Consider the following 23,283-nt stretch of genomic DNA (forward strand, 5'->3'; position numbering starts at 1 on the left):
CATCTTACATTGAGTAGGCTGGGGTGGAAGAGGAGGTCTTGATGTCTCAAGGGTGGCAGAGGCGGAAGAAAATCCATGTGTAAGTGGACCTACACAGTTCAAACCCATGTTGTTCAAGGATCAACTGTATGTCTTTTAATACATAAATGTATGCATTTCTGTTTGGTTATTTATTTGAAGTCAGTTAGGATTGTAATTAGGGTTTTGTGGAATCCATAGGTCAATTTAAGAAGATGTATCTTTACAATATTGAATATTCCATAAATGGTATATACCTCATTTACTTAGGTCATACTTTAAATAATATTGTATACTTTTCTGTGTAGAGATATATACAAATTTTAGTAGATACATTCCCAAGGATTTGATTTCAATATAATTACATATTATACCATCTTTTCAAAATTTTATCTTTTTGATGGGTTGCTGGAATAAGAAATAAAACGACTTTGGATATTGACCCTTTATCCAGCAACACTGGTACATTTACATGTGAACTTTAATAGATAATGTACAGATTATTTTGCATTTCCTATAATATATAGCCATATTGTCTCCAAATACAGTGTTATGTCCTCCTTTCAAATTTTTAGATATTTTATTTTCTTCACCTTACTGTACAAAGTAGCCTTCTAAGCAAAAATACGTTTTAAAAAATAAAAACAGCAGGCCATATTTGTCTCTCTCAATTCACACTCTCAAGGGGAAAGCTTTAATAGTCCCCCACCAGTAAGTCAAAGTTTAGTGGAATTTTTTGAACTGTTGTCAGAATAACCATGGTTCCCTTCCCAGTCTGGTTGCAGAAGATTCAATCCCATAATTGCATTAAATTTAATCAACTGGGCCGGGCGTGGTGGCTCAGCCCTGTAATCCCAGCAAGTTTGGGAGGCCGAGACGGGTGATCACCGAGGTCAGGAAGAATCGAGACTATCCCTGGCTAAAACACGGTGGAAACCCGTCTCTACTAAAAAAATACAAAAACTAGCCCGGGCGTGGGTGCGGCACCTGTAGTCCAGCCTACCTCGGGGAGGCCTGAGAGGAGAATGGCGGGAAACCCCGGGAAAGGCGGAGCTTGCATGAGCTGAAGTGAGCGAGACCGGTCACTGCCAGTCCCAGCCCGGGCGGCAGAGCGAAAAAAAAAAAAAAAAAAAAAAATTGTATCAACTGCTTTTTTCTGCACCCATTAAGACATTAAGACTCTTCTCTTGTATTTTTAAAATGAGGTATATTATGCTATGTTTTACTGTTAGATCAACCTTATACTTCTAGAATAAACCCATACTGAGAAATATTTTGACATTATTTCTCCATATATCTTTTTTGCTCCATTCTATCACCTTTCCTTCTGGATTCCAATTACATATGTGTTAGGCCACTTGATCTTATCCCATAGTTCTTTGAGGCTCTTTATTTTCTTTAATATGTTTCTCTCTGTTCTTCAAATTAGCTGCTTTCTATTGCTCTATCTTCAAATTCACTCTCTTTGACTCTCTTATCAGCCATCTCTAATCTGCTGTTAAGTCCATTCAGCAAATCATCCGATTCAGTTATTGTACTTGCTGGGGCAGAATGGCTCCCCAAAGATGTTTATGTCTTCATTCCTAGAACTGATGAATATGTTACATTACAACATGGCAAAGGAACTGTGCTGACATAATTAAGATTGTCACCTAAATTACCCAGGTAGGTGTGATCTAATCACATGAGCACTTTAAAACAGATGTGCTGAAAGAGGAGGCAGAAGAAATGTGGCAGAAGGGCAAGTCAGAGAGTTTCAAAGTGCAGCTCAACACACCATTGCTGGCTCTGATACGTATGAATCAATAAGCAAGGGACTCAAGAGAGGCCCTCAGTTGCTCACTGAAAGCATGAGAAGGAATACAGGCAACCTCTAGAGGCACAGACTAACCTCCAGCTGAAAGCCAACAAGGAAACAGAGACCTACAACCTACAGTCTCAAGGAAATGAATTTGGCCAACGACTTAAATGAGACTGGAAGTGGATTCTTCCCCAAAGCCTCCAGTAAGCAACAGCACTCCACCAACATCTTCACTTTAGCCCCATGAGGCCAGTATCAGACTTCTCATCTATAGATCTATGAGATAATAAATGGATCTTGTTGTAAGCCATTATATTTCATGGTAATTAGTTATGGCAGCAATAAAAAAAACTAACAGATTTTGGCACCTGTAAGTGAAGTGTTACTGCAACAAATACCTCAAATCACAGAACTGATTGGAATCTGGGAAGGATTGGAATCTGGGTGGAAGCTGGGAAGAATTTTGAGGAGCATGATGGATGAAGCCTAGTTTTGAAGAGACTTATAAGAAATCTGATCTTAAGTGATGCACCCACCTCAGCCTCCCAAAGTGCTGGGATGTGTATAGTCCCAGCTATTCAGGAAGCTGAGGCATACGAATGGCTTGAACCCAGGAAGCGGAGGTTGTAGTGAGCCGAGACTGTGCCACTGTACTCCAATCTGGGCAGAGAGCAAGACTATATCTAAGAAAGGGAAGGTAAGGGAAGGGAAAAGGGAAGGGAAAAAGGAAGGGAAGGGAAGGGAAAAGGGAAAAAGGAAGGGAAGGGAAAAGGGAAGGGAAGGGAAAAGGAAAGGGAACGGAAGGGAAAAGGGAAGGGAAAAGGGAAGGGAATGGAAGGGAAAAGGGAAGGAAAGGGAAGGAAAAGGGGAAAGGAAAAGGGAAGGGAAGGGAAAAGGGAAGGGAAGGGAAAAGGGAAGGGAAGGGAAGGAAAAAGGAAAGGAAAGGAAAAGAAAAGGAAAGGAAGAAAAAAGAAAAGAAAGAAAGAAACAAGAAAGAAAGAAAAGAAAGAAAGAAAAGGAAAAGAAAGAAAGAAAAAGAAAGAGAGAGAGAGAAAGAAAAGAAAAGAAAAGAAAAGAAAGCTGGTTTTTAAGGACACTGCTGGTCAGGGCTTATGAACTGCCTACAGAAATCTGGACTTAAAAGATGCTATAGTGAGGGCTCAGAAGGAAGTGAAAAACATGTTAATGTAAATTTGAGTAAAGTAGATCCTTGTTATTATGTATTGGCAGACAGCTTAGTGAAATTGTGCCCTGTAGTTATTTGTGAAGCAGAACTTGTAAACGATGAAGTTGGATATTTACTTAAAGAAAATTCCAAAACTGAAGATATGACCCAGTTTTATCTTGCTGTTTACAGTAAAATGTGAAATGATAAATTTCACCTATGGAGAGCAACTTCAGCCTGAGCCCCTGAGTTCCAGACTCCCTGCAATCTTCCCTTTCTGACAGCCTGTCCTATGAATTTTAGATTTGCTTAGCTAGTCCCCAAATTACGTAAGAAATAAATCTCTACACATTTATATCCTCCAGGTTCTATTTCTCTGGTTGAATCCTGACAGAGTACTTTTAAGCTCCAGAATTTCTACTTAGCTCTTTTTGTAGTTTCCATTTCCCCTGTTCAATCATGATAACTATTTTCCGTTAGTCATGGACAAGGCTGGGTGCGGTGGTGCACACCTATAATACCAGCACTTTGGGAGGCTGAGGCAGATGGATTGCTTGAGCTCAGGAGTTTGAGACCAGCCTGGGCAACATAGCAAAACCTCATCTCCACAAAAAGTACAAAAATTAGCCAGGTATGGTGGTGCATCCCTATAGTCGTAGCTACTTGGGAGGCTGAGATGAGAGGATTGTTTCAATGTGGAAGGCAGAGGTTGCAGTGAGCCAGGATCATGCCACTGCACTCCATGCTTCATGACAGAGTGAGAGACTCTGTCTGAAATAAATAAATAAATAAATAAATAAATAAACAAATAAATGAATAAATGAATAAATAAATAAATTAAGTAAGTAAGTAAGTAAGTCATGGACAAATTTATAATAGATGCTTCAAACTTTTTGTCTGCTAATTCCAATGTCTAGATCACATCAGGGTCGGTTTCTATTGACTGCTTTTTCTCTTGGCCACTAGCTACATTTTCTAAATTCTTTGTACTGATAACTTTTGCCATCTATTAAACATTGTAATGATATACTGTAAAGACTCTAGAACTTATGGAATTTCTTTAGCAAGAAGCTTGGCTAGGATCAAACTCCAAACTTTATTTCCTCCATAGTGAGTTGCAGCTGGATTCCTCATTCAGTTCTTTCATCTTACAACTACTGCTTCTGGCAGGTCTCCTAGAGTATTCTCCTGTATATATGTAGTTCAGTGGTCAGCCAGTGATTTTTGCAGAGTTTAAAATTCATTTTGAGACTCATTCCTTTTATGGCTCCCTCCTTTCCAGGATTTCTACTCTAAGTTTTCAGTTACTCTTCCAACCTCAAACTGTTTTGACCACTCTGTCCAGAAGTTTGGGGAACGAATATCTTTGTACTAATGACAATCATTATTTGCAGGAGGATTAAGCTGGCCAAGCTACACCATTATTGGAAGGAGGAAGCTCAACTGAATATTTTTAAATATTCCATTTTACCTTCCCTGTTGACATTTAAGATCCATATGTTTTACAAAGATTTTTGGTTAGTTACAATATTCATCCTCAAGAGATTACAATATTCATCCTTATCATAGTGTATCATCAAATAATATACTACTACATGAATAATACAAAAACTTTACAAATGTCCATTTTTCTCCTTCATGCCCCTTATACGACTATTTTCATATATTTCACTTCTACATATATATAAGCCCACAATTTGCTGCTAGTTTTAGTAAAAACTGTATATATTTATAATTTACCTACATATTTACCTTTTAATTTACCTACATATTTACCCTTTTTCTTGTTCTTCATTCCTCCTGAAGATCCAGGCATCCATCTACTATCATTTCTGTTTAGCTGGAAAAACTTATTTTAGCATCTTTCATGATGCAGATAGGCGGACACAAATCTTTTCAAGTTTTTGTTTTCTCCTGGTTGAAAATGTTTTAATTTCACCTTCATTTGGAAGAATACTTTTAGAGTACAGAACTTTAGATTGACAGTTATTTGTTTCAACAATTTTAAGACGTCCATTATCCTCTGGTATCCATTTTTCTGAAAAGTCAATCATTTTTAGTTTTGTTTCCCTGAATCTAATGAACCTAATGTGCCTTTTTAAAAAAAAGTGACTTTCAAGCTTTTCTTTCATTCTTTCTCTTTTGGTTTTCAACTTTTTACTTGTTATATATATGACTATGTTATGATTAGGTGTGGCTTTTATTTATCCTACTTGAGTGTCACTGGCCATCCTGGATTCATTTTGGGTTTGTTGTTATTTTTTGAGATGGGGGTCTCACTCTGTCATCCAGGCTGGAGTGCAGTGGTGTCATCTCAGGTCACTGTAACCTCCACCTCCCAGCCTCCCAGGCTCAACTGATCCTCCCACCTCAGCCTCCTGAGTAGCTGGGACCACAGGCCTGTGTCACCATGCCTGGCTAGTTTTTGTATTTTCTTCTGGTAGAGATGGGGTTTCACCATGTTGCCCAGGTTTGTCTTGAACTCCTGAGCTCAAGCGATCCACCTGCCTCAGCCTCCCAAAGTGCTAGGATTACAGCTGTGAGCCACCGCACCCAGCCCCTTTCATTCATTTTGGAAAATTCTCATCCATTGATATGGGTTAGCTGTGTCCCCACCCAAATCTCATCTTGAATTTCCACGTGTTATGGGAGAGATCCAGTGGGAGGTAACTGAATCATGGGGGCAAGTCTTTCCCGTGCTGTTCTCATGATAGTAAGTCTCATAAGATCTGATGGTTTTAAAAATGGGAGTTTCCCTGCACAAGCGCTCTCTCTCTTTGCCTGCTGCCATCCATGTAAGATGTGACTTGTTGCTCCTTGCCTTCCACCATGATTGTTAGGCTTCCCCAGCCACGTGGAATTGTAAGTCCATTAAACTTCTTCCTTTTGTAAATTGCCCAGTCTCAGGTATGTCTTTATCAGCAGCATGAAAATGGACTAATACATCCATTATCTCTTCAAAGACATATTCTGCTCCATTCTGTTTCCTTTCCTTCTGAGACTTATTACACACGTATTAGACTTTTTGATATATTTCCTAGGCTTCAGATGTTCTATTCTTTTATTTTCTTTTCTTATTTTTCTCCCTATGCTTCAGTTTGGACAGTTTCTATTGACTTGTCTTTAAGTTCTCTAATCTTTTTTCCACTGTGTCCAATCTGCTATTAAGTACTTCAAATAAATTTTATTTTGATATTGTAGTTTTGGTTCAAGATTTTTTTTTCTAGTTTCTATTTATCTATTAAATTCCTTACCCATTTACACATTTTGTCCATCTTTTCCACTCTTTATCGAAAAGATATAACTTACAAAAGTTACAAAAGTTCACTTTACAAAACTCCTTTGGTGTTCACTTTACAAAAGTTGTTTAAAAGTCACTGCCTAGTAATTTCTAAAGTCACTGCCTCCTAATTTCTGTATTTGGGTCATCTGTAAATCAGCTTCTACCGACTGCTTTTTTTCCTCTTGTTTATGGGTTACATGTCCCTGCCTCTTTTGTGTTTTTTGACTGTTTGCTAGACACTATTTATACAGGTGCAGTAGAGACTGATGTAAATAATAATTATTATTAGAAAAGTGCAGGTCCTTTTTCATTTTTAGCAGCTAATAGTTGATCTGGGTCAGGACTTTGCTGCAGCTTTAATTAAATTCAGTTATCTGCTATTGACAAATGACCTGAGGAACAAATCAGGCTTCCCTTTTCAGTGGGACATTAGTAGTAGTGGCAGATTCTAGTGATCTCTCTCTGTGTTACAACTCAGTTTCCCAGGCCACATAAGAAATCTTTGGAGTTCAGCCATAAGCCTTTCAGGCTGGGGAAGGGGTCTTCTTTGCTCCCTAGATCCATCCCCAGCTTACTATACCTCAAAAGATCTCTCTTTCCTGCCCTTCCCTAGCCTTCAAAGTTTTTTTGGTAACATATATGCCTCAGACTTGTGGAATGATCTTGGGCAAATCACTAAATGCAGTACTTCAACATTCTCTTTTATAAAAACAAAAGGGATAGATAGGATAATTCTTAATGTCCCTTCCAACATTCATATTTAATTATCTATATATCTCATGATCAATGCATATATTTTTTGTTCAATATCAGTTTGTTATGTGCTATTAATAATTAAGTACATACACAAGAGTATACATTAAGGTAAAAACAAAAAGTGTGACTTGAAATTACATAATTTTTTTAAAAAATTGAAAATGTCAAACTCATCTGTAAAGTCAGCACTGTCCAAAAAAAATTCATAAAGGAAATAAACTGTAAGGTATATTAACATTGCAAATGGAAAATAACCCAGGTTTAGGTGAAGACACTTACCCATCCTCAGTTTCTTTCAGTAAACGACTGGCAATTCGGATCAGCATGCAGTAAGCAAACTGTGACTTGAGACCAGATTTCGTAAACTTATTCAACATTTTGGAAACAGCAAGTCGATCATTCTTTCTAAGGTGATACAGGACTCCCAATGCATGGTACTAAAGAAAACGAAAAAGAAGGCAGCACATGGATTAGAAAGACATCAAAATGTTTACACAAAAATAGAATCACATGGAACTAGATTAAAGATTTCTTTCAAATACCCAGGTCACATGTACATAAATATCTTTTTCACACTGAACTAAACACAGGCAAGACTAAAAAATTAAGTTTCTAATTTACCCCCCAGAAGTCGTCAATTCAGACTGGCAGGTATAAAGGAGGTGACATACAATCTGAAGATGGCACTAGCAGGCTCAACACTGGCTCATACATCCTCAGTACACACATGCTCAGGCCCAGGGCTTTACTGGTGCTATCTGTCTCTATGAGTGGCTTTACATCATGTGTGGCCACCTTAGTAATTAAAGGATTAATCTAAAGCACGCTGCAAGAATGTCATTATCTTGACACTTTGTATAAAAACACATGATCAGAGTCAACGAGAACGAGTGTTTCCCAAGGGAAAAATGGCTACTCTTGTCTCTTAATAACTAAACGTGCTACCATAGTAGTTATAAACATCAAGAGGGCCTAAACACCCTCTCAAACAAAATGGGGTACTTTATATACAATTTCCAGTTAAGAATTTAATCTTGTTCCTCTTAATAAAGAATAACCTGATAAATATGAAAAGAAGCTCTTTTTGACAAAATGGTTTCAAAGTTTCATGAAGTAAAAGCTGCTCCTTATGATTTTTTTAACGTCTATAATCAAGGCCTCAGAATCTGGAATTGAATATCTTTTTACACAAATTATTTTTCAAATAAAGGACTGAAATGAGCATCTCAATCCATAATCTTTCCCAAATATCCCTACACAGGGTCATTGAGCTTCTACGAAACACTTGAAGGGCAGTATTCAAATGGCATTAATCATAATTAGTGAGACTCCTACTTCAGAATATATATTGTATTAGTAGCTGCTTAATTTGCCTTTCGTTAATGTTTAGGGAATCAATACACTGCCCCTACAATACAGGTTTAAAGAATGCTGATCCTGAGATATAAGCTAATGTGATTCAATGACAGTACCTGGACCATAATATTATCACTTGATGCAGCTTCTTGGGCTTCATTGATCCAGCGCTTAACCACATCATAGCTTATCTTCATCATGTGCTAAATACAGAAAAAAAAATGAGAATAAATAATGCATGTCACTAGAAGCTTAGAAACATGAGTTAGTTTTCTTGGAAAATTACTAACAGACATTTCCCAAGAGGAAGAAAACTATGTAGCTCTTATAAGTCTATTTTGTGTCTCTACTCCTGGGGCAACTGATAAACAAGAAGTATTTTCTCCCACACCTGTTACAAAGGTGAGTATATGTTTGTGAGCTGGGAGAGGTGTGTAAAAGGAAGTAATGAAAAAGGAAGAACAGGATGGGGATGGACAGTCAACAGAAAGGTGCTTAAATAACATCATCATTATAAGCTTTATTTCCGGGAAACTCCCCTGGAAGACAGACAGTACGCAAGTTCTCTGCTTGTGTATTATTCTCTGCTATAAAACTCAGCCAATTATATTCCAGAATCAGGAACTCTTGTATTTAGATGTCTTATACATTTACACTATGTAAGTGATGTTAATCAAATGCAATGTGATAGGTTTTAATGTACAAATTGTGTTCTGCTGAAAAACAGAAAGGAAAATGTATTACTGAAAAAAAGACCACTTCCTGGGAGGAAATTCAGAGTGGGACAGGAAACTTTGGATTGAAGGATACACGTAGACAAAGGGCACCAGAAAAAGCAGAGGACAAACAGAAAAGTAGTAGAAGTCATAAAGGCAGGTCATAAAGAAGATTTTAAATGAAAGAAAAGGGCCCTAGGTTTCTTCCCTGTCCCGTACCCCACACTTACCCCTCTTTTATTATGTGTACAACATAACTTCTAGATTTCCAAAACCGTTCAAACATATGAAAATTTTATGTTTTTAATTGCTCAATGATCCTATAGATCAGCAATCTCCAATCTTTTTGGCACCAGAGATTGGTTTTACGAAAGACAATTTTCCCATGGATAGTGGGCAGGGGGATAGTTTTTGGATGAAACTGTTCCACCTCAGATTATCAGGCATTAGTTAGATTCTCATATGAGGCCAGCAACCTAGATCCCTGCATGGGCAGCTCACAATAGGGTTCGAGCTCCTATGAGAATCTAATGCTGCTGCTCATCTGGCAGGAGGTGGAGCTCAGGCCGTCATGCTCGCTTGCCTACCACTCACTGCCTGCTGTGCAGCCCAGTTCCTAACAGGCCACGGACCAGTATTGGTCTGAAGCCCTGGGGTGGGGACCCCTGCTCTAGATAAAACACACCTGGATAAAGTAACAGAGGTATATACATATTTTTAACTGTTTCATTTGTGAGAGAATCCTAGTGATACTTTGTTTTTGCAACTCCAAACTGTACCATGCGTAAGAACTAGGAAGCTGCTTGTTCACTTACCAGGGAAGACACTAGTGCTGAACTGGATACACTGGAAACTTTATCCACAATGGCCTGCTTCATGTATCTTTCAATGGCTTGCAACATTGTTCCCTAATAACACTCAAAAAGAAAAAATTGTTAAGGAAAAACATTTTTACGCAAAATCACTCTTATGCTTCAAAATAATTTTCAAAAACCAATCTTGTATTTGTTTCTGTGCAAATATTTAGAATGCACTGAAAGGATGATAATATAGTAATAATATCCCAAAGTGCAAAACCCAAACAACGAAGTTGAAGCTTTAAGAAAGAACATTTTAGATTACATATAAAGAAGAATAACTGTTCAACAATGAAATAAACTGTCTCAAAATGGAGAATCACAGTTTGGAAGAAATACAGAAGTAGAGGCTGAACCCATTAGGAAAGTTATAAAGAAATTCCTATATGGAGATGGAGCCTGCTTTTGAAGTTATGAAGATTCCTCTATGTGAAGGGTACATATTACATACAGATCCCAGAAAGTCCTAGAAATCAAATGTAATCCCTGATTATCTGAGATACATAAATAACTAAATGTGTAGTATATTACTATAATGAGCCCTCAATATAAAATCCTCTGGAAATACAGTTCTTTTCAACTTTAACTGGGAAAAAGCACTGGGAAGATGGTGGCAGATAAAGATGAGTAAAAAGACTGAGAACAATATTCAGATGAAAAAAAGAGTTTTATTGCTAGCACTAGCATGGTCAAGGCTCATGCTGCTACCAACTTAATGCTAAAAATAAATAAAAACAATCACAACAAAACAACAGTGCACCAAAAAATATTACAGCATTTCTATTACTCCTTCTAGGATCCAGATTTACCAAATATATAATTTGGTCCTGCTCAACCTTTACAACTTGAGGTTACAAACATACACCTAAAACATACCCAAGCATGAGTATATAGCTATTATTCAATTTGCTTGGCAATGCCTGGCCTGCCTTTCCTACTCAGAGTTCCCAGAAAGAGACAGCCAAACATACTACATGATCTCATCCCTTCAGATATAATGAACTGGATCAAAATTAAACACCTGACTCAGACACAGGTAGCTATAAGCTACTGGCCTACTGCTGGCTAATCAGATTCTCTCTCTTAAATATTGGAACAAGAGGGCCTGTGTCTAGTACATGATGGATCACCACAGTAAATAGCCTGGCCAATATGGTGAAACCCCGTCTCTACTAAAAATATAAAAATCAGCCTGGCGTCGGCCTGGTTTTAGAAAATATTTCATAGGGAAGTTGGAGATAGATCTGGAAATGTATTCCTTTAAAACTCTTCTCAGACTGATTTGAGGATATTGCCTAGTTATTCCTTGCAGTCTTCCCATACCCTAGGAAAATCTTCATTTACCCCACTTGGAAGACTTCTTAATATAGGCATATCCAAACTCCAATGTCCCTGACTATCCATTATTTTGAGACACCAAAGCAAATTGTCCCAGGAAGTAAGGAGGAAGACTTGTTCTTGGAATAGAAGTCAGTTATGAGAGAGGTCAAACAGGATGGCTCCAAGTTGGTGTAGTGTGAAGGTCATGGATACGGTCCTTGGCTTTGCAGTTCTAGAAGTGTAATTTTGTCACTCCACACAAAGGTATTCATGTTTTGTCACATTAAATCAAACTCATAGGAAGTTATGTACATAATAGAATGCCAGTGCATTCTTTTATACTTATAGCCACTAAGTGAACTGGATTAACGCTCCTGTTGGGGAAATCCTATCTGGGAAGATCAATTATAATCAGAAAATTACATGAGGAGCGTGGATCTTGAGCATGGCTATTGTTAATGAGCTGATGAGCAGGTGCTCACTGCCTGGCATATAATAGGAGCTCAATAATTATGGAATGAATGTACTTCATCTATATCTTCAATACAGATGCTAAAGGGGAAGTTTAAGATTCTTATAGGCCACCCCAACATGTTTTTTGATCAGGTAGATTTTTTCCTTTTTTCTCAAATTATACTCTTAAATGGCTATATCATGTAGATATTAAATCCAATAAAATTTCATGTCAGGGAATTATATAACTGCAACAGCTAAGTTTTATCTATCATCTCTGACCCTAGAAGTTAGGACTATTCATTTATAAAAAAGATTAGAGATTGCTTTCTCGTGCTCTGTAGGAGTAGTGATGATGGTAGCGGCTGAATGATCTGCATTTCACAATACTATTTGGTGGCCAAGAGTATATACAAAGAATGACACTGGCTGACCCCCAGTACTGGCACTTTCCTAGAGTTGGGACATCCTGGCTAGGGAGGTGCTGAGCCACCTGTGGGCTGGCCAGCGGTTGTGGACTGTACTGTGGTGAGGAGGAACAATAAATTTCCCCCACTACTTAGATCGCCCTTAAGAGATAATACTTGAAACTGCTTTTAAGGACAGACAAAAAGACAAGCCTTTTCGAATTTTAAAATCATTAGGGATGAGTTGCCAAAAAATTTGGGTCAGTTTTATCTGGAAGCCAGAAGACATCGTCTCCTCAAGGCTTTTTCTGGCTCTGGGATAAGCTATTGAGATAGAGGAAAAGATGCCAGGCTGAGGAGTTTCACTTAGCATTTTAACAATAATAAAAAAGACATACAAAATCTAAACATTTCTTTTTACAATTCAGATACATATTTTTTCCCAAGAGCAAAATACTCTATGAACTGCATCATTTGCTGTTTATTGTTGATTGTGTAGGAGATGCTTACTATACTGGCAGCAGTGGAAGGCGGATATAAATACAGTATTTTGAGATTTCTTCTGCATTTTAACAAAAAGCCTCCCACATGGCGATGATTATTCTGAAACTTGAGTTCAGCTCACACAGAAGAATACAGTTTTCAGTTTGTTCAAACTGCTACCAAAAAAAAAAAATTAGTGGGGTGTGGTGGTGGGTGCCTGAAATCCCAGCTACTCAGGAGGCTAAGGCAGGAGAATCACTTGAACCCAGGAGGCGGAGGTTGCAGTGAGCCGAGACCGTGCCACTGCACTCCGGCCTGGGCGAAAGAGTGAGGCTCCAATTCAAAAAAAGAAAAAGGAAAAAAAATCTCCTGTTGAATTCTTAAAGCTGCCCAATTTCTTGCCCTGGTGTCTACCTGTAAGCTTCACCTCAAATTCTGAGAGATTTGTGTCCTATAATAAAGCTTTTAAGATAAATTTGAATGGGTTTTTGTTTCCTGCAAGCAATGTACCCTCACTACAACAGTTCAAGAGGGCAAATAAAGAGAGAAAATGGACTAACATAAATAAATTAAAGGAAAAAAATCTGAAGGAAAAAGAAAGACTGGAGCCACAAAAGTCTTTCTGGTGATCATGCTTCTCTTATACTGAAGATTCACAAAGTTAGACTAGGAAATCCTACGAAATCTACATGGCCACCTGCAGATAAACATAGTGTTCCATTTGATAACTCAGTAAAACAGAGAACTTACATCAGTGATTCTGCAGAGAGCCCTGATGGCCGGGCCTCGGTATACATCTTCTTTTCCAGTCATGTCTTTAGTCAGACTAAGAAAAATCAAATTGGTTAACATAAGATCAACGAAAATCTCTCCTGTGGAATTCACCCCTAGTCAATTTCCAATTGTCCCATAATTATCTTAATGCAGCTACTGATTCAACAAATATTTATGGAGGAATAATTATATTTATTTTATATTCCATAAACAAATATTTATGGAATATAAATATTCTTTGTATATATGCTAAGACTACTGCATAGAAAAGTGTTCTAATTCAAGAATAAAGCAATGAACAAAATTAGTAAAAGGCAAAAAGTCCTTCACCTTCATGGAACTTACATTCTAGGAGAAAGAAAGATAATCACATAAACAAAACAAGCCCTTCCCCATAATTTTAGATACTGGTAATTGGCATAAAAAATAAACTAAGGACAGGCCAGGCACAGTGGCTCACACTTGTAATCCCAGTACTCTGGGAGGCCGAGGCAGGCGGATCACAAGGTCAGGAGATCGAGACCATCCTGGCTAACATGGTGAAACCCCATCTCTACTAAAATACAAAAAATTAGCCAGGCGTGGTGGTGGGCGCTTGTAGTCCCAGCTACTCAGGAGGCTGAGGCAGGAGAATGGTGTGAACCCGGGAGGCAGAGCTTGCAGTGAGCTGAGGTCGCACCACTGCACTCCAGCCTGGGCGACAGGGCGAGACTCCATCTCAAAACAAAATAATAATAAATAAATAAATAAATAAATAAACAAACTAAGGACAATGGTATAAAGAGTCCTAGTCTGACATATCCCCAAATCCTAAAATCCCATCAGACTAGACATAACTTTTTAAAATAAATCAACAAAAATAATTAACTCATGAGGTATCGCTCTTTGGCATGGCTTTCTAAAGTTATCAATGGCTTCAGACCTTTCTGCTGAGCTTCAAAACCAGGCAGAAGTGTGAACTGAGCTACAAAATTCCACGCCCATGCTTTAAAGAGGTTTTTAACCTTTTACCCTCCCTTCTTTAATTCCCCATGCATTTATACTACCACTATCAATCTCTCCACTACCTCAACTCCTCTCACATAATCCAAAATGACCTACAACTCTGACTCCCTCCATTAGCACACCAAGAGGAAAAAATTTTGACTGATAGTCCTTCATTTCTTTTTCAATTAGAAAAGTAATTTGGCCAGGTGCAGTGGCTCATGTCTGTAATCCCAGCACTTTGGGAGGTCCAGGAGGGAGGATCACTTGAGCTCAGGAATGCGAGACCAGCCTGGGAAACACAGCAAAACCCCATCCCCACAAATAATACAAAAATTCGCCTGGTGTGGTGGCATGTGCCTGAAGTCTCAGCTACTTGGGAGGCTGAGGTGGGAGGACTGCTTGAACCCAGGAGGCAGAGGTTGCAGTGAGCTGAGATGGCACCACTGCACTCCAACCTGGGTAACAGAGTGAGACCCTGTCTCAAAAAAAAAAAAAAAAAAAAAAAGATTTTTTTTGGAAGTGTCCTGCACTTAAAAAATTTTGCAGCATGGGCATTTTTCCCTGATGCACTCTTTCTGGCTCTATCAGATGCAAGCTTGGTTTTCCAGATTTCCAAGAGTATCTATGAACTAGATTCTATTGCTAGCAATGGGGAGCCCTGAACAATACACTCATCCAGTAATTTAAGTGCCAAGGGCTATGAATTTTCCTCTGAGCACAGCTTTAGTTGAAATCATAGGTTTTCATCATTAGATTTTAAAACATTCTTTAATTTCAATTTTACTTATATACTGGCCCAAATGTTGAGGCTTTCTTTTATTTTTCCATTTTAACATATCTGGGTACTATCTGTTCATTTTCTTCTCAAAATAAATGTATTGTTTGATTGCATTGTAATGACAGAATAAGTCTCTACTATATTTCCACATTCTAGAATTAATGGGTTTTCAGGGGTTGAATGTTGAATAATTTGTAAGTGTTCCACAAATATCTGTAAAGGTGACTTTTCTATTAGAAAGGTAACATTTTCATAAGTATTAATTAATCTGTATCAAGTATATTATTTATATCCTTTATACCCTTAGGTTTTTCCTTCTTTTTAAAACAAGGGCTAATACTATTTTGTTTCTATTTACATTTTTTTGTGATTTTTGGCTTATGTACTTTGGTGATATATTAATAAATAATTCATGACAGTTTCTCCTCATTTTGGACAAAGTGTCTCATTCTTGTCTCATTCAAAACTTTCTGCATTTAATTCCATTTTCTAATTATTAACACCTTCACCCAAGCTTCCTTTCAGTAGTGTTTGCCTTATATGCTTTCACCCCTCCTTTTATATTCAAATATACATCACAATATATAGCATATAGTTAGTTGTATTTCATTTTTAAACTAATCTGTATTTCTCTTAATAGGCAATGTCTGGTGTTAATTCTGTCCATTTGTTTTGTGTTACATCTCTATTTTTAACACTTTCTTTGTTTCCTATAAGGCAGTGTTATCCAATAGAACTTTATGCAATGATGGAAAATGTTCTAACATCATTCAATATAGTAGCCACAAGCTACATGTGGCTAATGAGCACTTGAAATATAGCTAGTGTGACTAATGAACTGAATTTTTAATTTTACAAAAGTTCAATTAATGTTCACTATAACAGCCATATGTATCTAATAGCTATCTTATTGGACAATACAGATGTAAGAGTGTGTTTTGTTTTCTAAGTGAATGTGTTTTCTTTCTGAAATATGGAAGATTTACACTCTAGTTCTTTTTGTTGCTGCCATAAAACTTTAGATAAAAGACTTAAGCTATGAAAGCAAAAAAATTAATGCACATGAGCTTTCTCCTCTCTTACCTGCCCTCCCGTGTATCTCCAAATTTTTGTTAGTATTATTCTTTTTGTATTATCATGGACTATAACATTTACATTCTATCTTTAATCATAATTTCTATAGTAGTTTAACCTTACTTCTATAACTGAATAAATTCAATGCTCACTGGAAATTCATTTCCTGTAGCCCCTCTTACAGAATTCACTCTTTTGATTTAATGCTTTGATTAACATAACTTTAATGCTTAATTTTATTTTTCAAGAAAAGCTCACAGGTGTTATGGTCCCTAAATTCTTTCCAGTGTGGAAGTCTGCTTGTTATCCCTGTACTTGAATGACAATTCACTTTGCTGTATTATTCTTGTATCACATGTTCTGTTTCTTAAAACTTTGCAGACACTGTCCTCATTCTTTTCTGACACTGAAAACTGCCATGAATGGCTGAAGTCGGATTTAGTTTTTCTCACTTTTAAATGACTAGCTTCTTCTGCCAGAAGTCTTAAAAACTATTTCTCTCCACAGTACAAGTTAACCAAGATGCATGTTGGTGTTAGTCATTCTGCTACAATTTTTGTTGGAATACAGTATGCTATTTTAAAATGTAGATTTATTTTAATATGTAGCTATGTTTTTAAAAGTTCTCTTTTTTAATGTTTCATTTATCTATAAATAGGGTTATTACTTCAGCAATGTCAAAAGTTTTGCCCTCTCATCTCTATTAAATTGCTTAAATGTTTTTCTTTTAGTTCAGCGTTTCAGTGAGTGTCTATTAGGTGTCAGACACTGCTCCAGACACTTAGGATACTTTAGTAAGCAAAAGAGACAAAGATTCCTGCCCTCAACAAGCATACATTCTGACAGGGAACAATCTAGTAAATATTTCAGGCTCTGCAGGCTATATGACCACCCCACAACAACTCGATTTGGTTGCTGTAACATGAGAGTAGCCATACACAATACATACACAACCCTCTGGCCCATAGAGTAGAGCTGGGTGCCACAGGGATTATTCCCAACCCTTGAAACCTAAAAGTTTGCCTGATTAAATTTAAAAATTGTCTGGTGCTAGTGACTCCTTTCTTTCCTCCCATTGTCTCCTTTCTGAATCGGAATGTATATAATTGTTATTCTAAGCCTGTCCCACCACAGTATTTCCACAGCACATGACTTGTTTTCTAGTTTCACAGGTCCATAGATAAAGAGGAATTCTGTCTCAGGATGAATCATACCCAGAAACTCACCTATACTGGAGTTAGATGATTAGATGATGAGATTTGGGACTTTTCAGTTAAAATATTTAATGACATCTTGGACCAGAGTTAATGCAATGGGGTTTAGATTTTGGAAGATTACTGCAATACAGTGAATGCATTTTGCATGTAGGATGAATGTAAATCTTTAGGGACCAGATGGAAGCCTGTGGTAAGCTAAATAATGGCCCCTAAAGACATCAAAGTCCTACTCCCTAGAACCTGTAAATGTACCTCATATGGCAAAAGGTACTTTGCAGATGTGATTAAGTTAAAGACACTGAGATGGGGAGATTATATTGAATTATTTGGGTTAGCCCTAAATGTAATCACAAGTGTCCCCATAAGAACAAGGCAGAGGGAGATTTGACACAGGAAGCATATGTGACAATGAATCAAGAGACTGGAATGATGGGAAGGGGGAGTTAGGATTCAAGGAATACAGGTAGCCTCAGAAGCTAGAAAAGGCAAGAAAACAGATTTTCCCCTAGAGCCTGAAGAAGGAACCTGCTCTGCCTATACCTCTGACATCAGCCGGGTGAAACTGATTTTAGACTTCTAGTCTCCATAACTGTAAAAGAATTTGTGCTGTTTTAAGTCACCAGATTTGTTAAGTTACTAAGTTTGTGGTAACTTGTTCTAGCAGCACTGGGAAATCAATGCACAGGAATGGCACACTTATTCTGTAAATATTTTAGACTTTACAGGTTATATGATCTCCTCACAACTACTCAATTCTGTAGCTGCACCACAAAGGCGGTTATATACAATACATTAAAAAATAGTATGGCTGTGTTCCAGCAAAACTTTATTTACGGCTGGGCACGGTGGCTCACACCTGTAATCCCAGCATTTTGGGAGGCCAAGGCAGGCGGATCACTTGAGGTCAGGAGTTCAAGACCAGCCTGGCCAACATGGTGAAACCTCGTCTCTACCAAAAATATAAAATATTGGCCAGGTGCGGTGGCTCACACCTGTAATCCCAGCACTTTGGGAGGCCAAAGTGGGTGGATCACAAGGTCAGGAGTTCGAGACCAGCCTGGCCAACATAATGAAACCGCGTGTCTACTAAAAATACAAAAAATTAGATGGGTGTGGTGGCGCACGCCTGTAACCCCAGCTACTCAGGAGGCTGAAACAGGAGAATCACTGGAACTCGGGTGGTGGAGGTTGCAGTAAGCCAAGATCATGCCACTGCACTCCAGCCTGGGAGACAGAGCGAGACTCCATCTCAAAAATAAATAAATAAATAAATAAATAAATAAACTTTATTTACATGATTTTGGCCATGTACCATAGCTTGCCAACCCATGTTCTATACCTCTGTCATAGCTTTGGCTGTCCTGACAGCAAAGGCTTGCATAAAGGTAGTTTATTTAGGAAGGTGTTCAGAGGGAGAAGTGAATGACAGGGAAATGAACAGGGAAGGAGGTAAAAACAATATAAAGACCTTTCCTTGAGTGGATCACTGATGCTGGCAACTGGTTATTTAATGAGCAATCTTCTGAAGAGCCTTATGAAATACATCTCAGAACCACTAACTGTTAGCCCCTGGCTGAATGTTAACCCCAGAGTACTAACTCCCCCATACTTCTGGAGAGTATACATGTGAGCTGAAGTGAATCCGAGTAGGCAAAAAACACTCAGTGCATACCTGAAGTAAGGCAATAACAATGCCAGTGAGCTGAGCCCCTAAAGAATTGCTCATCATGCCACAGCTGGAATCAAAGATAAGGCCTGGGACCATGCAAAGTGGCTCAAAAGAGATATCCAATACAGGCTACCCTTTCCATCCCTCAAATTTGTCCATGTCTTCCATTAAGTCTAATCTATCATGGAGGCTTCAACACAGTAGCAATCACTATTTCTACAAAAGACTAAATAAAGGAAGGTGAGTGAATATGGTTCAATCCTTGCTGCTACAACTAACTCCAAGGCCATAACTGATACTCATCATCTCCTTCCTAAAACCACCCATTCTACATTTCCCTCCCCACTGGCCAGCACTTCATCTAGTTTTGGCTATGTGTCCAACAGTGGACTTAAACCTTTATCCCAAAGGATGTGAGCCCTGTGTTGGGTGTACCCTGATTGAACCACTGGTTGTTCTCCATCCCTACCAACACTGCCAGAGGCAAGCAAGCACCAAAATATACTCAAGTGAATACCATGAATTCTAGACAGGGTCCTTTCTGCCACCATTATACAGAAACGATCCTAGCTCCTGATAAGAATCAAGGTCAATGACCTCTGTAAGTATGGTAGCACTTTCCTTACCTTCACTAGAATGAAGAATCCAAAGTGACCTTACAGTGATCATCATTCCAAATATGCAGACTGGCTCAGTTTGTGGCCCTGACTTCTCTGACATGGGAGTGTCAGCTGCCTGTCGTTGCCAACGTGTCACTCAGACATGTATAATCCTGAAGTGCGGGGTGTTTCTGTGCTAAAGATAATCCTCAACCAACAGGAATCAAGAGCCAATGACTTAAATGCTTCTGTCCTTTCACCCCTGAAAAACACTGGCCCCTGGAACCAGGGTCTCTAATTCACATTTGGGGTACAGATGGGATGCTGTCTTAAGTCTATTCCAGCTGTTATCACAAAATACCTTAAACTGGGTAATTTATAAAGAACAGAATTGTATTTGCTCACAGTTCTGGAGGCTGGGAAGTTCAAGATCAAGGAGCCAGCAAATTTAGTATCTAGTGCAGGTCCCATTCCTCACAGATGGTGCCTTCTAGGTATCCTCAGGTGGTAGGAGGAAGGGAGCTCTCTGAAGTCTCTTACAAGGGCATTAATCTCATTCATGAGGGCAGAGCCTTTATGACATACTCACCTCCTGAAGGCCTTACCTCTTAATACTACTGCATTAGGAATTAAGTTTCAACATGAATTCTGACAGAACAGAAACATTCAAACCATAGCAGATGCACAGTTTCTACAAGTGGGTCACTGTGAGTGACAGTGAAGGGGGCCAGTCCTACTTCCATCTCTTGAATCCTGGACCTACATGTTGTATTTATTGGTGATAGCACCATACACAGGCTATCAATCTAATGCATATGCTACATTCCAGAGGAAAATTCCCTAACCTCACACGGTCCCATCCCCAACCTAGTACCTCAGCTGAGCACTCAATATGTTTCCTAGGTGGAACATAATATAGTAAAACTGTTGGATCTCGTAGTCCTGAGCCCACTACCACACTGCTTTTGCAATAAAATAGGTGGCAAGGGCACGTGGGATTCCATTACAATAATCAAAAATAGCTGTTTGTACCACAACCTGGACCTACTGCAAATCCCTGGCTCATTTTACATTTTATGTTGATTTTGACAGGTAATTAAAAAAAAAAAAATTCATGGAGTCAAATTTATCAGCCTTTTCTTTGATTGCCTCTAAAATTGTAGTCATAATTAACAAAGCTTTTCTCTACACCAAGGTTAAAGGAGAATACATCCATCTTTTCTTCTATTACATGCATGGTTTTATTTTTTAAAAATTTATATGCCTTATCCATTTGGAGTTTACTCATGTGTATGACAGGAAATATGAGTCTAATTTTATCTTTTTCCAAATGGTTAACTGTTCCAGCATCATGTATTAAAAGGTACATGTTTACCCCAATGATTAGAGATGCCACCTTGTTAAACAGTATGCCACTACACTAAATTCCGTATGTATTTGGGTCTAATTCTGTACTTTCCATCTGTATCAGATTGCATCTGAAAAACGTAGATCAGTCTGACTAAGGTCACCCCATTACAAAGTTACCACACAATTTTATTCCACGGTCTCTTAGTCTGTTCATGTGCCAGTACCACACTGTTTTAATTGTACAGGCCTTAGATTTACTGACTAGTAGAGCTAGCTTCCTCTCCCCTCTACTCCCATCTCTCATGCTTTTTCCTTTTTCAGTGACTTCCCAGCTATTCTTACATTATATTTTCCACATGAACTTTAGTACCAACTTGCCTAACTCCATAATATGATTTGCTGGTATTTTCATTGGATTCCACTGTATTTATAAATTAGTTTAGGGAAGAGTAAAATTTTTATAACATTGAGTTGGTCTATTAAAAAACAGGCAACAACTCTAGGCATGGTGGCACATGCTTACAGTCCCAGCTACTCAGAAGGCTGAAATGGGAGGTTTGCTTCAGCCCAAGAGTTTGAGGACAGACTGGGCAACATAATGAGACCTTGTCTCAAGGAAAAAAATTGAAAAATAAAACTATTTTTTTTTTCAAAAAACAAGGTATCTTTACATTTGTTTAAGTATACTTTGAGTCTTTCAGGAGTATCTTAGTCTATTTGGCCTGCTATAACAAAATATTACAGACTAGGTTTCTTATAAACAATAAACATTTATTTTTCACAATTCTGGAGTCTAGGAAGCCTCAGATCAAGATACTGGCAAATCTGGTGACTGGCAAGGTCCTGTTTCCTGGTTCAGATGGCATCTCTTCTAGCTGTGTCTTCACATGGTAGAAGAGACTAGCTAGTGCTCTGCAGTCTTTTCATAAGGGCACTAATCCCGATCCCAAGGGCTCCATCCTCATAATCTAATTACCCCGCAAAGGCCCCACTTCCCAACACCATGAACTTGGGGGTTAGAAATTCAAAATATACTTGCGGGGGGACACAAACATTCAGACAAGAGTAAGGAGCTTAACATTTTTTCTAAGTTTTGTACATTTATTGTCAAATCTATTCCTAAGTGTTTAATCCTTTTTGTTGTTGTAAATGGGATTCTATCTACTATTATGTCCTCTATGTGCTGTTTCTATGAAGACTAATTTTTTTTTTTACTTTTTTATTTCAATAGTTTTGGGGTACAAGTGGTTTTGGTTACATAGATAAGTACTGTAGTGGTGATTTCTGAGATTTTAGTGCACCCATCACCCAAGCCGTGTACACTGTACTCAATATGTAGTATTTTATCCCTCACCCTCTCCTGACCTTCCCCTCTTCCAAGTCCCCAAAGTCCATTATGTCATTCTTATGCCTTTGTGTCTGTGTAGCTTAACTCTCACTTATAAGTTAAAACATATACTTGGCTTTCCATTCAAGTTACTTGACTTAGAATAATGGCCTCCAGTTTCACCCAAGTTGCTGTGAAAGACATTCTTTTGTTCCTTCTTATGGCTGTATTCCATGGTGTATATACACACCACATTTTCTTTATCCACTTGTTGACTGATGGGCACTTAGTTTGGTTCCATGTCTTTGCAATTGTGAATTGTGCTGCTATGAACATGCATGTGCATGTGTCTTTTTCATATAATGACTTCTTTTCCTTCGGGTAGATACTCAGCGGTGGGACTGCTGGGTCGAATGGCAGTTCTACTTTTAATTCTTTACAGAATCTCAATACTGTTTTCCATAGTGGTTGTACTAATTTACATTTCTATCAGCTGTGTAACAGTGTTCCCCTTTTATCACATTCATGCCAACATCTATTGTTTTTTGACTTTTTAATTACAGCCTTCTGGCAGAAATAAAGTGATATCTCATTGCGGTTTTAATTTGCTTTTCCCAGATGACTAGTGATATTGGGCATTTTTTCATATGTTTGTTGGCTATCTGTATATCTTATTTTGAGAAATAAGACTATTGATTATTACATATGAATTTTATATCCTGCTATCCCACTAAATTATTGAGCTCATTTTATCACTGATTATCTGGGGTTCCTATGTATTCGATCACATCATCTAAAAACAGACAGCTTTACTTCTTTGTTAACTCATTCTTATGTCTCGACTTGGTTTCCCTCGTCTAACTGCATTGCTAAATACCTCTAGTACAATGTTG

The 23,283-nt window shown here is 38.1% G+C and overlaps 1 protein-coding gene across 1 annotated transcript in view; it reads right to left on the minus strand.

The window, feature by feature from the left end:
- Window positions 1-1,170: 1,170 nt before the first annotated feature.
- LOC108515220 (coatomer subunit gamma-2-like) overlaps window positions 1,171-23,283 on the minus strand; it is a 71,744-nt gene continuing 49,631 nt past the window's right edge. The window contains exons 6-10 of the mRNA XM_017851914.1: window positions 13,366-13,441; window positions 9,911-10,003; window positions 8,496-8,582; window positions 7,303-7,460; window positions 1,171-1,607 (exon numbers count right to left, since the gene is read on the minus strand). Of these exons, the coding sequence (XP_017707403.1) occupies window positions 1,544-1,607; window positions 7,303-7,460; window positions 8,496-8,582; window positions 9,911-10,003; window positions 13,366-13,441 (478 nt within the window). The 3' untranslated portion in view covers window positions 1,171-1,543. The remainder of the gene's footprint in view (window positions 1,608-7,302; window positions 7,461-8,495; window positions 8,583-9,910; window positions 10,004-13,365; window positions 13,442-23,283) is intronic.

This window comes from Rhinopithecus bieti, unplaced genomic scaffold, assembly GCF_001698545.2.
Source record: "Rhinopithecus bieti isolate Rb0 unplaced genomic scaffold, ASM169854v2 scaffold_35253, whole genome shotgun sequence".
Lineage (NCBI taxonomy): Eukaryota > Metazoa > Chordata > Mammalia > Primates > Cercopithecidae > Rhinopithecus > Rhinopithecus bieti.